At 33.7% G+C, this 18,008-nt stretch overlaps 2 protein-coding genes across 9 annotated transcripts in view; both read right to left on the bottom strand.

Moving 5' to 3' along the window:
• The window catches only part of LOC128200780 (uncharacterized), a 151,450-nt gene extending 148,263 nt beyond the window's left edge, over nt 1-3,187 (bottom strand). For 4 of the 6 annotated variants that reach the window (XM_052895298.1, XM_052895296.1, XM_052895294.1 and 1 more), the window contains exon 1: nt 2,878-3,187. The gene's annotated coding sequence lies outside the window, so the exon portion shown is untranslated. The remainder of the gene's footprint in view (nt 1-2,877) is intronic. The other 2 variants (XM_052895303.1, XM_052895301.1) reach the window with 1 other exon arrangement.
• A 5,056-nt stretch (nt 3,188-8,243) lies between these two features.
• LOC113512778 (elongation of very long chain fatty acids protein 7-like) overlaps nt 8,244-18,008 on the bottom strand; it is an 88,900-nt gene continuing 79,135 nt past the window's right edge. For all 3 annotated transcript variants that reach the window (XM_052896114.1, XM_052896106.1, XM_052896112.1), the window contains exons 7-8: nt 13,986-14,050; nt 8,244-10,724 (exon numbers count right to left, since the gene is read on the bottom strand). In XM_052896114.1, coding sequence (XP_052752074.1) covers nt 10,394-10,724; nt 13,986-14,050 — 396 coding nt within the window. In that variant the 3' untranslated portion in view covers nt 8,244-10,393. The remainder of the gene's footprint in view (nt 10,725-13,985; nt 14,051-18,008) is intronic.

Genomic DNA, 18,008 nt, shown 5'->3' with positions numbered 1-18,008 from the left:
TATATTTAATATTTTGTAGCTGCATTATTTTAACAGGCTTCGGTTGTTGTAATGAAAAATGTGGATTAATTTTAAAAGACGAGATTAGAAGACTAATGAATAATGAGCCATCATTAGTTATCAAACCGTTTGGTTTTTTATATATTGTCTTCAATGCAACCAAACTTTAAAACTAGATCAAGATAAGAGTGATAAATGACAATGATGGTTCGTTTTATTGTTTAATATCTTCCTAAACCACCCAATGCTACAAAACTATACAGTTCACTGATTATGTCACTGTTTTTTCTAGTCGTGTTAGTTAGAGGGGTCTAGCCACGTGCGCCGGTTTTCATTTAACATTATATCTGTTACATAAATCGTTCTTATTATGAGGGTCTAAGGTCCATTGTTGACAATTTAGAGTAAAACAAAAAAAAACGTCAAACTATCGGATGCTGGTTGTCAGTCATGAGTGAAGTGTCAACCAATCCCTAGTCCACTTTTTCGCATGATTGCACACCTGTTTAGGGTTGCCTCGGGGGATGCTAGTTAATAGAAATAAATGGGTTTATAGTTTAGAAATCGAATTTGGGTAAAATCAATGACTGACTTGAAATTGGATTCCGTTGTGATCATCCTTTATTTTTAAGACCTTGAATCAGTAAAACTGTTTTAAATGTCTTCTGGATATGTCTAGTAGGAACGTTGCAAATAACAAATAGTACCTACTTATAAATCAATTTTTAAATCGAATATTGTGAATTTGTAAATGTGGTTTTATAACAAAAGTACATTACGTTTATATTACTGATTTTCATAATATGGTTAACTTAGTTACTGATTACTGAGTATTCAGTCGAAACGATCTCTTTGACTTTTTAAGTTTAAATTAATAACTTCTTTTTATAACAAAAAATCTCGCAACAATATATATTGTAGAAAGTATATTAAGTAAACAAGAGAGGCAACTCTTAGTTTTAATAAAAGATCGTTTCGTCAATAGACTGAGTGCTCACAATATTTCAATAGCAAAAGACTTGAGCACTCAATCTTCCAGCGAGGTTTGATTAACTTTTAAATAATACAGTCAGAGACGGGTGAAATGATATTGAATGATCACAAAACGATGATTACACGCCATCGTACCCTTCAGAATCATTGTATAGTATTACAGTTAATCTACATTTCACAAGATCTGATTGAAGAGAACCGGATTCTTTGTTGGTATATACATAATAAAGAACCGGTCGAAACACTAGCAACTTCCGTAGTAAGAAATAAGCCGTACACGGAATAGTTTCTTGTTTTTATTTTTGTTTGTTTCACATACCTTTTTCTATTCTCTTTGCTTTTATTTACGTCTGACGCTGTTGATCTTTCTGTATTGGATCGAATCTATTTTTTGTCATTTAATCGTGTACTATTTTTAATTATAAATAGATTGATTTATGTTCTTTTTTATTTCTCTTTAATTTTTATTTAAATTTTCTTTCATTGAAATACACTGTAATAAAGATTTTTTTCTTTTTCCAATTCTCTGCATCTTCGTTTTTTTTCTATTAATATCTCAATATATTTATGAATTGCGAAATAAATTTCGTAGAATAGTACAAGTAATTTATTTTGATAACAATTTCACAGCTTCCAATAGTAAATTGAAGGATTTATTTACTTATTATTTTACTTCACCTTTGTAATGTTGTGTAATGGGCTAAGTACAATTTGCTTCAAATATTTGTAATTACGATACTGTGAACAATCTGAACATTGTAGATTGTTTTTATCAGAGATCTCTCGCCTCTTTTATTGGCTATTCTCTAAACATAATTTTGGGGGTTGGCACAAAGAGTTGTATTTCACCATTAAATTATTTTTTCTTCAATCAATTTGATACTTCTAATAAAAAAAATGCTTTTATTCTGAAATTCTTCAAACGAAGCCCCCATTTATTGTCAGTGATTTACAAAACAAATAGATTCCAAGTATTCTTTGGATTTTATCAAAATTTTAAATTATTCATCATTGATCTCAGTATCTTTGACGGATTCTTTCTTATTCAAATTATTAATTTCCTATTTAAGCGTTGCTGATGATTTCATTGTAAAATAGCATAATTGTTGTGTTTCATTGTAAAACCTTTAAATTTGCCATTTCATAGGGTATGCCTTGAATGTCCTTAAATATCTGTTTCACTGTAATTTGTACTCTTTTATCTATAATACAAAGATGAGAAATGCGATGGTCATGTTAAAATCTAGATCGAAACTAGACAGGTTAACAACTGAAGTAGAACCGGAAATTAGTGCAAAGAGACCCATCTGCACAAAGGAAATAACGCTTTAGTACAATTCAGTAGATATGTACTGAGTATACAGCTATCAATATAATGTTAATCACTATAGCATATAAGAAAATGAGTAAAGAATAACTAGGTAATGTGAAGTGAGACCATCACAATACAATTTGTGAATTGGACAAATAAACGTCAAAATCATCATTTTATAAAACTCGTCTATTAATAATTATTACGTCTTATTTATTATAATTAAAAATTATTAGTATTTCTATTGTTGAAAACACTAAAATCTTTAGCTTTTGAGTATTATTATAACAGCAGAGACTTATCTTTGGTAATACGAATAATATTCAGTTTAAGAAATATGATACAAATAAATTGTAATGTAGTTTATATTTAGCCAAATTGAAACGGTTAGGAACTGAAAAATTAGCAACACAAATCTCCACTGCAGTCAGTAGTGCAGGCTTTTTGTTTGCGGGTTAAAAGAAACCTGCTGATTAGCATATTCCATAGGATTCCCACCCCCTTTGCGGTAAAACGGGGACAGTTTGTCCCAAAAACATAACACTGTCTCAACCCTCTCGCCGACACATTACCGATTAAAAGTACACTGTTACCGCCGATTTATCGCCGTACAAAATGTTGTTACATATCATTATTCACAATACACGACGCCTGGATATCAAAGTGAGCGCTAACACGACCTGTCCAATCACATTTTGTTAACAGAGAACACAGGTTATAACACACAATCACATCCCTACATTCGGTGTGAGGTTTTTATTGATAAGAATTTGTGGTTTATTTTGTTGTATATGCAATGATTAGTGAAACACGACGCGGTGCGAGCGCGCTCGTAACGCGCACACGACTGAATTGAAGTGAGAATCCGGGGCTAGGGTAGCCCGGCCGGCGGAGTTGGCCGAACACTTGACTAATGCGTTCCGTTTCACAGTTGTTATTGATTGTAAACAATTTTGTTACTGAATTTTTATTTTAATTTTTTTTTAAATATTATGTAAAATTGGTAAACACATTTTTTATTTACACATTTTTTATTAGATTTTATTATAACAAAGTGTATATAATTAAAAAATGTATTTCAAATAAATGTTTGTTAAGCTATACATAACACGATATAATGGAAAGTGTATCTGTATAATTACTTTTTAACAGGAATAATTTTTGTATCAAATTTAAAATATTTGCGTGTAAAGGAACATGATTAAACAGCAGCGACACTACCGCCATCTCTGTCACACGATCGCTGTGAAAGAGTGATAGAATGGTGCATTTTCAACCCTGTATATACCCTTCTCAATGCAGGGTTACGTTGACCACTGAAGGATGAACTGCGTTTTGTTAACTATACTCCATATTCATTCGTATACCGGCAGCGTGATGAGTCTTTTTATATTGGCTGCCCCTACAAAATATAGGGCCCGATTTTAGGGCTCACAAATTAGAAAGGGGAGAAAAAACATTCGGACGTCAGGTTTATTGACATTTTGCCAGGCGATAATTAAGGCTTAGGAAGGGCCTACAGTGTTATCGGCACACCGTTAAAATTTAAAGGCTGGATTTTCGTTTCAATTACACGCTACTAATTGTATCTTAATGAGGTTGAAATTTTTATCGGCACCAGTACTTTATAGGTGTTCAAGCTTAGTTGTGCTTCGATTGTTTTAGGTACATCGACGTTGTTATCTATTTAACAGGGACAAAGTTAAGGGTGGATGTAATGTTTTTTTAATATGTATAATGGCAATTTGATACTATTGAGTAGGTAATGTTCAATGAAGGAATTGAGAGATTGTTATCTACGTAGGGTGGTTGAGACCGGAAATTATTTTGAGGTTAAGTGAGGTTTAAACCGAATGAGCAGTTAATATGGATATCATGCTTTTTATAACGACGATAGGGATGATGAACGATTAAAAAGCCGGTTTGGGCTTTTTTTTTTAATGGATGATAATGAAATGGTGACTCCGCCTGCGCTATCGGTATACACTGGCGGAGCACCAGTGAGAGATGATTGGTGAGGATGAAAAGGCAGGTCAGTTAGCCCATCGTGACGAATTTAACGATAAATAAGTCACGATGGTTTCCAGGGGGAACCGCGTGGAGGTCGACCTGGTAGGGTATATTGATAGCAAGTGGAACTAACCTCCCCATTACAGCCGGTTTGGGCTGAAACTATTTACAATACATATTGGAATACAATACAGCAAACGAAGATCTATCATTCTATTTCTAATTCAATTCCCATTCGTGTTTCTACCGTGAAGCCGTTGTGTTTGCATGGCTGTGTTTCGGTTTGAAGGGTGGGATATGGCGTGAATTTACAGGGTACAGAGGAATAACACCTGAGTCCTCAGGAATGGAAACGCATGGAGGGTATCATGGGCGAAACAGTATACTCTGTTATGTCCATGGTACTGCTCATATCTATAGGCGACGATTACCACTTTCCATCAGGTAGGTCGTCAGCTTGTTTGCCGTTCTAAGTTGTATAAAAAAAATAAAAAACTGATAATTTTTGTAGTAAAAAGAAAGAAGAAATAAAGAAACTTTATTTTGTATAAATATACGACAGCACTCACACAGGGGTTAAAAAATAATAAAAATTTATAATAATAATAATAAAAATACTAGAAAAAAGATCAATAAATGCATATTACAGCAGTCTCAGTAAGAATCTCTGTGTGTATATCGTTCAATAATTGTCAAAACGAGGTCTGACAAATATTAAAAACGTCTGTAGTGTCGGGGATAATAGGAAATTGGTTTATAAAATTTCAAACCGTAAAATAAACTATCCTGCTTCATGCCAAAATGATTGATTTCAGTCGTAAGAGCCAAAGAGGTACCACTTAAACAAATATTATTAAGTCCATTTTTATTATCCATACTTCTATATTTTCCGTGTGGTCCCGGCATAGAATAAGCCACCCCTTACTTTTCCCTTGGTGTCGTAAGAGGCAACTAAGGAAGGGCTAGGGATGGGCAGCAGCGTCTTTCTTAAATATATTTTAAGCCTAATTGCGGTTGCCAATCCGCCTGTCAAGCGTGTCCCATTACTAGCAAAACTCCGCAAAGGGGAGGCTTATGTACTGTAGTGGACAGTTAAATGCTGATAAGATGATGATGATGACACTGATGTAGATATTTATACCAGTTGAGAAAAAAAAAAGTTTCGACTGACCAACTCCTCTACGCGAAGCTACAAGACACTACAAAAGCTGGAATTACCAAATTTTGACAGTAGATTCCTTTTATGACCTACACAAGTAATATGAAAGAATTTTTCAAAATTGTAAAAACTTTAACAGTGAAAATGTAAGGATGGAAGTATGTATAGAAATTTCGTTTCTTAACCGATAGATATTTGATATTTACTTAAATAGAAATAATTACATACAGGGATTAAAGGTGAAGGGTTTAAAGACTGATAAGTTGGCGTGAAGTGGATTAGAATAAAAAATGATAGATCCTGAATTATATGCCACAATTGCATCTAGTGCTGTTAATAATGAGTGGTATGCTATGAGGAGTATATGAAAATAGAACAGCAAATGAATTGAAAGGTCTCAGGTATTCTAAACAGTTCTTAAAAAACAAAACCCAGGGATTGAATAAACTCTTCTACAGTGGTAACAGACAATAGATAAGACTCATAATGGGTGTCTTAGTTCGATATATACGAGGAAGGCATATAATACAGTACAAGATGGGGCTATCCTCGGACACATTGGCATATTACACAGCGAGGTAACGGAATTCATGGAACACTAATTACTAATTAAATTGAGCAAAGTTGTGGGATATAGCTAGTAAGAGATAAATAAAGTAAGAGTATCAAATGAAAGAGCAAAGGTCCTGTCGATCACCACGTAGAGACTGGTTGTTAATTCCTGGTGCATTTATCGTGTTGGTCAATAAATCAATTATAAATATAATGTTCGTATGTTTGGTGATACATATATTTGGATGTTTGATACATAATTCCGCTTCCTGATGCCATTAAGAGACTACCGACTAAATCGTCTTTCAAAAAAAGAAAACGTTCATGCTCACTTTTTATTTTTATCCGAGCAATAAGTGCTTTATATTATTCCCAAATTCGTGTATAATATAGTATATATCATATATGTGTAACTATATTTGTTATTCATATATATTTATTCGTTTATATATGTAATTTTAGTATGTATGTATATCAATAATTAGTAGTACCGCATTCGAGTATTCTGACACTTCCCTATGGTTGACTGGGAGAGAATGCTTTTAGCATTAAGTCCGCCATGTACACATATTTGTACTAATGAATAAATAAATAAATAATAATGCAGGGTGAATGCATTTGAATGAAGTTTTGTATAATACCTAGAGTGATATATAAAATGTTTTTTTTTATGTAGGTAATATTAATAGTTTGGCCGCTGTTTCATACGCGCGAATTTCAGACGTAGGAGAACGAATTAGATAGACCATTTCCAGCTGGCGTATCGAGGTAAAATCTACAAAATTTTTTAAGTTACACTTTCAACTGTAAGAACCGTATCCAATTTGGTGGAGTAGTTTTTGCATGCCGAAATAAATATAAAGATGGAAAGAAAGAAATTCTAAACATTATAAACTCCTTACATATATTTTTTTTTATATTATTATATTAGGAAGATAAATTATTGAATTTAGGAAAAAGATTACCATATATACATGTGTCTGTGTGAATTACTTTTGCAACTAGCTTTTATCCGCGATTTCGTTCTCGTGACTAGGATATGTTTGCTATCTGGGATGAAGGAGTCGATGTCCTTCATCACCCCTGTAGAGTATCAGTGTATATGTATCTTTTTAATTTTTTTTAATTATTAGTTGAAAACAATATATTAAAATATTATTTTAAAATCCTAATTGAATTAAAAATGCGATATATTTTATTATAAAAAGCAATCACGACTACCACTAACGACATCTGTGCATATTTACTGCAACTTAACGTTCTGTTAATCTAAAACTTGCTTATGAAGGTGTTGCTTATTCCTAACTTGGATTATTTATATCAGTTTCTTATTTGTGTACCAGAGGTCGCTAGTTATATGTATGTAGAAAATACAAATTTATCGTCTTTAAACACAAATGCATTAAACCCGTTTTAGCTAATAATTTGTCTTTTTCTTTTGAGTTAAATTTCTAATTTCAAGGAATTAATATTCATTTTATGTCATAATAATAACAGTATTATGTACCATATATTTTTTAATTCAATTGGAATATTTAATTTTTTTGCGCTATTATCATTAAAAAAACCATGAAATCCTTTATAGTGCTGTAAAGATTCCAACTGGTGCATTATAAACCGTTATGTAATTTGTTATAGAGGTCTGATCCTAGTTGATATAATTATGGGTCCCACACCTAACATATACATATTGAAGGGATTGTTAGTAATGCAGACTACCAGTCCCATTGCTAGCAATATGCCCCGTCAGGTCGACCTCCACGTGGTCCCCTTTGGAAACTATCGTGCTGAATTCCTTGTGTATTCATTACGATGGGCTAACTGACCTGACTTTTCATTTTCACCTATCATCCTTCACTGGTGAAGAGGGGGAAAAATTACAGGCTGCCAACATGTACCGTTAGTGCAGGAGGGGCTACCATTCCATTATCATCCATTAAAAAAAACATATACAAATACCTACTATATATATACCTAATATATACATAACTTAGTTAATTATTGATAAATTCGTCATGATGGGTCAAATGACCTGCTTCATTCTCACCTATCATCACTGGTGCCTCGCCAGTGTTAACCGACACGCAGGAGGTATAACTATTTCATTTTAATCCATTGAAAAAAAAAAAAACTTTTATTGATATGCCAGTCAGTCAGCTATAAGTAGCTGAGAGATTAGATAGATTAAATAAAGGACATAATGAAATAACAAGCATAAAAATGTAATACCCTTTTTATTTTTTCATATTAAATATATCCAATTAAAAAAAAAATCCGACATTTTATTTCGAAATAGGCCTATAATGTGTACATTTCATAATTATATCACTTATATTACTTAGTCTAGACATAGTGTGTACAACACCTACTATATAATGATAATACAAATTCGCTAAAGTGACTGGTATGTTTGTAAAACATTGGCATTCTATGTAAAGAGAATCCACATTCCCGTTTCCCATTTGGAATTATTAAATATATACATGAGGTCTAAATGAGTACAAAATGCCGACGTCGTGTCGTTTGACAAACTTTTAAATAAACGTCTTAATATTCTGACATTACAAGTCTTCTATGGTTGATCGTTTTAGACCTAAAGATAATATTGAGCTTTTTTTTGTTTACCACAGAGGTGGCAAACTAGCATACGGCCCTTCTGATTGTAAGCGGTTACCGTAGCCTATGAACGCCTGCAATACCAGGGGCATTACGCACGCGTTACTGACCTTGAAGAAATTACCTCACCTATTTTTGTAAAAAAACCCCATGTTGTAGTCTCTTGGAAAAACCTCGACAGCGAGCTAATTCCATAACCTGAGCGTTCGTGGGAGGAAACATCTTTTAGGTATGGGGGTGAACTCCCTGTCGATCAGTATGAGCTTACATATTTATTATCACATTATGCCATAATTTCCAATTTTTTTTCTATATACCTATCTCATAATAAGATACAATCTATGTACAAAGTCCATACAAAATAATACGCTATTTACATATAGATGAAAGTATAATATATTCATAATTACACCATTACCAAGCAGATCATAAATTCTTTGAACAATTAAACGGAAAATGTAATTTCATTACTGCAGTATTTTATAATACAAATGTACATATGACGACTATTCTCTTGTACTAATTTTAAGTACATAATTTAACTATTTTATTCATAATTTGCATAAGCAACGATAGTAGAATTATTAATTTCTGTAAATAATGATACTAGAATTTCCATAATTTAATTATTTTATTCATAATTTTGTAAACAACGATAGCAGAATTTTCATAATTTAACAATTTTTTCCATAATTTCTGTAAACAACGATAGTAGAATTTTTATAATTTAACTATTTTATTCATAATTTTCGTAAACAACGATAGTAGAATTTTCATAATGGAACTATTTAATTTCTAATTTCCGTAAACAACGATAGTAGAATTTTCATAATTTAACTACTTCACTCATAATTTTTTTAATGTTCTTTTTTCTGTATACAATTATAGTAGAAAATCTAAATATCACAAAACAATTTAGAAAGTATTACGTTTAATTATTTAAATCATTGTTTATTACATTATATGATACACTTAAAATAAATGACAACATTATTCTTCTACTAATTGAAATAAAAAAAAATCATAATGACACCATTACCAATATGATCAAAATTTGTGTAAATAATGCAAATGAAAATCCAAATGAAAATAAAAAAAAAAAACAATTTAAAATATATTACTTCCTGAACTTATTATTTGTATTTCAAGATCAATAGTTAAGAATCAATGAATAAACGATGTAGACATTTGAATGACTTTTTCTGTAGTGACAATATTATTCTTGTACTAACCGGACAAAATAATTTAAACTGTACAATTATTGTTATCTATTACTAAATAAAGCTTATTACTGGACGGAAATTGAAACTATAACTTAAAAAGGAGGTAAAAAGGGGAGTCGATTATGAGGTAGTTCAAAATAAAGGGTTAAATTGGAAACAAGTTGGTTAACAATCAATTTTTATAGATAGAATGTTACAGAATGACATATCATTCTTATATTATCCAGTTACTTAAAACTATATTTAATTTCGAACATCTCAGAATGGACTAATTAGATGAAATTCAATAGTTAACACCAATATAATTTGTTTAACCATTGAATTTTCAATATGCAATTTCCGTGTATTACTGCGATCTTTTGGTATGAAATCGTCTTTAAAGACGCCACACCGACCGCAGTTTCTCTTTGGCAGTGATAATACCACCAATGAATGTATTATCTAGCAAATCTATTTCGTCAAAGAAATAGTACTCACAATTACGTTACAATGTATCAACAATGAAGAGAACAGTATGACAAAATCAAGTTACTGTGTTTTCTCTTTATCTGTGACGTTCACCGCGTGGCCATTCGTGTATCCGTTCTGGATGTGACCGTTATTGCATTTTTTAGATTTCGTATAACCATTGGCACATACGCCATTGGCGTGGACTTCGCCATTCCCAATTTGACCATTCGCTTCGCCATTTTCTTTTATGTGGCCGTTGCATTTGTTGTGTCCGTTTGTAATGTTGTTATTATTATTGTTCGTCGTATCCACTGGTTTCTCAACTTTTTTGTCGTACGCGTGCATGTAGAAGTTCATGAAGAGAACTATGAATATGGTCGAGTGCAGGATCAGCCCGGACGCGATGAGTCTGCAATGACAAAGAAGTGCGTTATTATTTCGAATTAGCTTTTGTCCGCAATTTCAAGCGCGTGGATTTTGGATTTTAGATGACATTCTCAGCTGACATCAGAAAGAAGGAGGTTTTCGGTTATATTTCTTTTTTTTTATACAACTTAGAATGGCAAACAAGCTGACGGCCCACCTGATGGAAAGTGGTAACCGTCGCCTATAAACATGAGCAGTACCATGGACATAACAGAGTATACTGTTTCACCCATGATACCCCCCATGCGTTGCCATTCCTAAGGACTCAGATGTTATTCCTCTGTACCCAGTAAATTCACGCCATATCCCCTTCAAACCGAAACACAGCCATGCAAACACAACTGCTTCACGGTTGAAACACGAATGGGACAGAGGTACCCAAGCAATCGACTTTTGTACAAAGTCTCTCTCTGGTCTTTTCTTGTTTGTTACCTCATAACTCCGTCATTTCTGAACCAATTTGGAAAGTTCTTTTTTTTATATGAAAGGATATATTTACAGATTGGTCCCATAGAAGTTTTATGTACATCATAATAACTGGTTTATAGATACATCTTTCCTCTTTATAACATTAAGTAGCATAGATATAATTCTACTATTATAAGAATGCGTTATGAAAACGGTATACCCAAAGAACATGTATTAAGTTGAGCATAATTAATCTTACGCAAAGCGGTCACAGTCATAGGTGAGACCGGAAAGTAGTTCATAATAATTCTAATATGAATATCGCTCTAACGTACCAAGAGAAATCAAATCAAGTGATGGGGAATTTTTTTAAAAAACTTTTACTTTTATGTGGCCAGTGCTTTTACACTAAAATTTTATGTAATATATATTTTTTTTTCATTTAAGAGTTTCCTCTTGTCGGTGCAACTAATTCATGCATCTTCCTCCAGCCAGCTCTATCCCAGGCCATATCCTTTATCTCCCTATACGACATGACGTCTAGTGTTTCCTTTAATATTAGCATAATTAAATTCTTATTAAACAATGTCTATGCACGGGAGATCATCATATCCTTTAACTGTCCATTGCTGAACATAAACCTCTCCTTCGAGGGGTTTTGTCAATAGTTGCACCGCTTGGCAACCGCAGTTAGGCTTTGGAGATATTTTAAGAGGAACGTTGCTGGCCATATCTAGCCCTCCTTTAGTCCCATATACCATCTGATGGTAAAAGGTAACTGTAGCCTATGGACGTCTGCAACACTAGAAGTGTCAAGTTCGCGTTGCAGATCCTGGAGAAACTTCAATTAAACCTTTTGAAGAACCCCATACTGTAGTCTCTAGGGAATATCATTAAATATTTTTTGCTTCAAAACAAGAAGGATATTGCCTTCAACGGGAAAAGGGGGTCTAACACTGGTTATTTTCGATTGCAAAACAGAACGATCACAGAAGGCTCGGAATTGGGAAATATATCGCGTAATATAACAGAAAATGATGCGAATTAAGTAACTCGAACCTTTATTTATAAGTATTTACTAGTTTATACTTGCAACTTGGTCTTACCCTCAATTTTGCAAAGTGTAACTTTTCATATCTATAGGCGATGGTTACCACATTATAAGTTATTTCAAGTTACATAATATACAAAATTATCGTGTGGTCCCTTTCCCGGGAAGGGACGGGGAAACCCGTTTTGTGCCGGGACCAAACGGTAATTTTTAGGCCTTTTACAGTCACGGTGCTATAAGAGGTGTGAGACTGTGAGAATTTAATGATCGAGTTTAATGGTTTAATGGTCTTAAAACATAATCAAAAGCCTACTGCGGTTACCAATCCGCCTGCCAAGCGTGGTAACTATTGGCAAACCCCCCTTTATGGAATAGGCCTATGTTCAGCAGTGGACAATTAGTAGATGATAAGATGATGAGGTGGAGAAGGGATTGTTGGTAATAAGGGTTTTTAGCTCCATTGCTAGCAATATATCCTGACAGGCCAACCTCATTGCGTTTCATCTTGGTAACCATCGTGCTCAGTTCCAAGTGAATTCATCACGATGGGCTAACTGACTTGTATTTTAATCCTCACCTATCACCCCTCACTGGTGCCCCGCCAGCGTATACTGTTAGCGTAGGCAGGGTTACCCTTCCATTACCCATTAAAAAGAATATGGTGATGGTACAAAAATTCCATAGTCTCTATCTACCCGGAAGCTGAACGGACGTAACTTTTAATGTATAATTTTTATAAGATCACTAGTGATGAATTAGCAAGTAGTTTGTCTAGTAGAAAGTGGTCACCGTCGGCTATCGATAGCAGTTAACAAGCGTGGACCAGTTTTAGTTTTGTCTGTCGTATTATCAGTGATCGTACGGGTTTTGACATTCATCGTAGAAATCTTAGAGCGAACGCAAAAAAGGTTTGTTTCATGGCGTATTATTATTTATGTATACGAGTATAAGGGGAATTTTATGAACTTACTAAGTTCGTCGTTTCCGAAAATTGTTTTGGTTTCATTGGCGAATATAAGAAAACTGGTGAATGTAGTCGAAACTTAGGGGTAGGTTATGGCAATATATTTTAGCTACAATACTTATATATTAGTATAAGAATGAATATATTAAATGTCTATGTTATCTAATATATATAATATTGATAAAACATAGATATCCGATAGGTATAAGCGATATTGAAATAGGTGATCACCTTTGTATTTACCAATCATTTCCATAGGGATCCAATAATAGATATCGAAGCGGCATCGATATTTCCGATTTCCGACATTCCGAATCGAAACAATCGTCGGAAATGACAAACTTAGAAAGTTATAATATTCCTGTTTTGAATATATATATATATATATATATATATATATATATATATATATATATATATATATATATATATATATATATATATATTTGTTGTTAAAAATGAATATAAGTTTTAAAAATATTATTATCCCGGCATAGAATAGGCCACCCCTTCCTTTCCCGTAGGTCTCGTAATAGGCACGAATGGAGAGCGAGGGATGGGCAACAGTGTCCCTCTAAAAATCTCTCCAAAGGTTTATATTCAGCAGTGGACAGTTAAAGGCTGATATAATCATGATAGAAATAAAGAGACAAATACTGTATTCTTGTGTTTGATTTTTTTATAACCCTGGGTGCAGACGAGCATGCGGCTCACCTGATGGTAAGTGACTACCGCCGCTCATGATCACCTACAATACCACAGGCATTGTAGGTGTGTAAATCGATTTGTAGATTTGTTATTATTATTACTATAATACTTACTTTGGATAACCACAGTCGTATACCAGAGCGCTTATGGAGTGGAAGAGCACCATGAAGAATTGGACCTGGTAAATAAATTAAAGGTAAATTTAAGTTTTTTTTTATACAACTTAGAATGGCAAACAAGCTGACGGCCCACGTGATGGAAAGTGGTAATCGTCGCCTATAGACATGAACAGTACCATGGACATAACAGAGTATACTGTTACGCCCATGATACCCCCCATGCGTTGCCATTCCTGAGGACTCAGGAGTTATTCCTCTGTGCCCTGTAAATTCACGCCATATTCCACCCTTCAAACTAAAATACAGCCATGCAAACACAACTGCTTCACGGTTGAAACAAGAATAGGACAGAGGTATACAAGCAATCGACTTTTGTACAAAGTCTCCCTCTGGTTTATTAAACTTTAATACACTTAGTGTAAATGAAGAACTTAGTGCTATATGGCGTTATCTACTTGTCGACTGGAGATAGAAGTAACAGAAAATATAATTGACGGTGCATCATAATGAGCAATGAAATAAATTTTACCAGAGGGAGACTGTACAAAAGCCGTTTGCTTGAGCACCTCGTGTCTCATTCGTGTTTCTATCGTGAAGCAGTTGTGTTTGCATGGCTGTGTTTCGGTTTAAAGGGTGGGATATGACAGTGAATTTACAGGGTACAGAGGTATAATATCTGAGTGTTAGAACCTTACCTCAGGAATAGCAACGCATGGGTCGTATCACGGGCAAAACAGTATACTCTGTTAAGTCCATGGTACTGCTCATGTGCTCATATGCTCAGGTCTATAGGCGACGGTTACCACTTTCCATCAGGTGGGCCATCAGCTTGTTTGCCATTCTAAGTAGCATAAAAAATATGTCTAAAACATGTTACGATTCTAGGGATTTTAAATAAAAAGAACGTAGTTTGTGCTTGAATGCCTATTTTTTTGGCAAATCTAATGTCATAAATTTTTTTACAACTTATATAATACAATTTTACATAAGAGACAGTCATGGTACAAAAGTCATCTGCAAACAAATGTGGTTACAAGACTGGCTTGATGAATAGGTTATGACAATGGAATATGGACAAAGCGTAAAACCAAAACGACTCGAGGGAGACTTTGTACAAAAGTCGATTGCTTGGGCACCTCTGTCCCATTTGTGTTTCAACCGTGAAGCAGTTATGTTTGCATGGCTGTGTTTCAGTTTGAAGGGTGGGATATGGCGTGAATTTACTGGGTACAGAGGAATAATACCTGAGTCCTCAGGAATGGCAACGCATGGGGGGTATCATGGGCGAAACAGTATACTCTGTTATATCTATGGTACTGCTCATGTCTATAAGCGACGGTTACCACTTTCCATCAGGTGGACTGTCAGCTTGTTTGCTATTCATTCATTCGTTTGCTTGTTTGTGTACATTGTGTTGATTATTTTTTATAAGTAACAAGAAGATATCATAAAACAACTTTACAATAAAACAAAAAAGTATGAAGCAACAAAATAACCAATAATAATTGTCCAAAAATTACAAAATCAACGAATATATTAGTCAGACATAGTATACAGTACATATAAATATATATTATTTTTATATATAATTTTTTTCTATTTTTTATATATATAAAAAATACAATTGAATCATGAATCTGCTTCCTTTTTAAGTTGGTTGACAATATCGAAATTCCACTGACAGTCCTATTTCGGTTTATATTCGTCATTATATTTTTTCTTTAGTTAGTACTTGTAGAACCGTTTTTTTTTTACTTCACCTTGCTTCTGTCGATTGTAATCACTCGTAATTACTGTTACGTGCGGATATACGGCCAACTAAACTCACGTAAGACGAAATTCACGCGTACATTATTATTCGTGTCAATGTTACTAAAATTATGAATTGCAATGCGGTTAATTAATTGTTTGTTATTATGAATATAACAATTTGTAACAACAAATAGCTAGAATTAGTTTTGGCCTTGAGAAAAATGATATGATTTGTTGGAAAGGTACAATTAGATACAACTGAAAATAATTAATATAGGTATATATGTAACTATATATATATATATATATATATATATATATATATATATATATATATATATATATATATATATATATATATAAATATCAGCCGTGTAGTCTTGGCATAGAATAGACTACCCCTTTTTATCCTGTGAATCTCATAAGAGCCGACTAAGGAAGGGCGAGGGATGGGCAGCTGAGTCTTTCTTGAAACACTTCTAAAGCCTAACTGTGGTAGCCAATCCGCTTGCCAACGGGGATGGCTTATGTATAGCAGTGGACAGTAAACGGCCGAAATAATAAATAAATGATGTACTATTTCATTACAAGTATGTTCAGAACAAACTAACGGATATTGTCTATTCGGATTTCAAATCCATACGGACAAGCGGTGTACTGTTATTAATTGAAATTCTAGAATGTGCAAGCGGGTATTGCAGAGAAAGGATACAACGTTCCGGTTGGTGTTGCAACGTTGGTCTCGCGCTGCCCCCGCGCACCATTTGTATGGTGATTACAACATGTTTGTCTTTCAATTTGCTATTTATTGATCAATCGACGCACTTCTTGTGCACCAGTGGGAGACTTTGTAAATGATTAAAGATCGTGTCCCACAAAAAAAAACTGATTTCAGTTGTGACAAAATCAGTTATTTCAATTTGTAAACTAAACTTCCGAATAGATTTTCTTATAATATCTATGAGAGCAACCTGTAATTACATCCTTTCAGATAAAAAAAGAATTTTCCAAATTGATTCACAATTGACGGAGTTATGAGGTAAGTGACAAAAAAAGAAATACAATCGAATTTAGAACTTCTTTTTGAAGTCGGTTAAAAATAATATAGGCTTTAAATATTTATAAAGATTTGGGGGAGAGGGTTAGTAATGCAGGCTACCAGTCGCACTGCTACTAATATACCAAAGGGAGACTGTATAAAAGTCGATTGCTTGTGTACCTCTGTCCCATTCGTGTTTCAACCGTAAAGCAGTTGTGTTTCGGTTTGAAGGGTGGAATATGGCGTGAATTTACAGGGTACAGAAGAATAATACCTGAGTCCTCAGGAATGGCAGCGCATGGGTGGTATCATGGGAGAAACAATATACTCTGTTATGTCCATGGTACTGCTCATGTCTATAGGCGACGGTTACCACTTTCCATCAGGTGGGCCTCAGTTTGTTTGCCATTGTAAGTAGTATAAAAAAATACCCTGTTAAGTCGATCTTCACGTGGTCCCCCCTGGAAACCGTCGTACTGAATTCCAGGTGTATTCATAACGATGAACTAACTGACCTACCTTTTCATTCCCACTTATCATCCCTCACTGGTACCCCGCCAGTGTATACCGTTAGCGCAGGCTAACCATTCCATTATCATTAATTAAAAACAATATTTAAAAACACGCGTATGATCAGCTAATACCAGGTTAGATGACCATTCACCTAATGAATATATATACATATAAACAAATATATACATAAATATACACATACTTAATAGCATATATATAACAGAGGGGAAAGAAGGTGGAAGATGAAGAAAGAACCCAGGACAATAATAGTAATTACCTGCCGTTTCACAGTTATTTAGATTACAAGAGAACTCTTACCTAATGATATATACGCCTTTAAAGATGGTAATTTTAGTATGTATGTATATCAATAATTAGTAGTACCGCATTCGAGTATTCTGACACTTCCCTATGGTTGACTGGGAGAGAATGCTTTTAGCATTAAGTCCGCCATGTACACATATTTGTACTAATGAATAAATAAATAAATAAATAAATAAAGATGCTAATGACTACGAATCCTATATATTTAACATTGTAATACAGTATTTGTCAAAAAATATTTTAGCAAATTTACTACTGCTGTACAACAATACCCAAAAAAATACGAGACAGCCAAATAGATTAGATTTAAATTGTTTTCCAAAAACAGCAGTCTATAAAAAAAATTGTTATTACATGTGTACGAAACTGTATAATGCAATCCCTAAGAA

The sequence above is a fragment of the Galleria mellonella genome, unplaced genomic scaffold, assembly GCF_026898425.1.
Source record: "Galleria mellonella isolate WM207_F2 unplaced genomic scaffold, CSIRO_AGI_GalMel_v1 utg117, whole genome shotgun sequence".
Lineage (NCBI taxonomy): Eukaryota > Metazoa > Arthropoda > Insecta > Lepidoptera > Pyralidae > Galleria > Galleria mellonella.
This window is presented reverse-complemented; position numbering and strand designations above follow the sequence as displayed.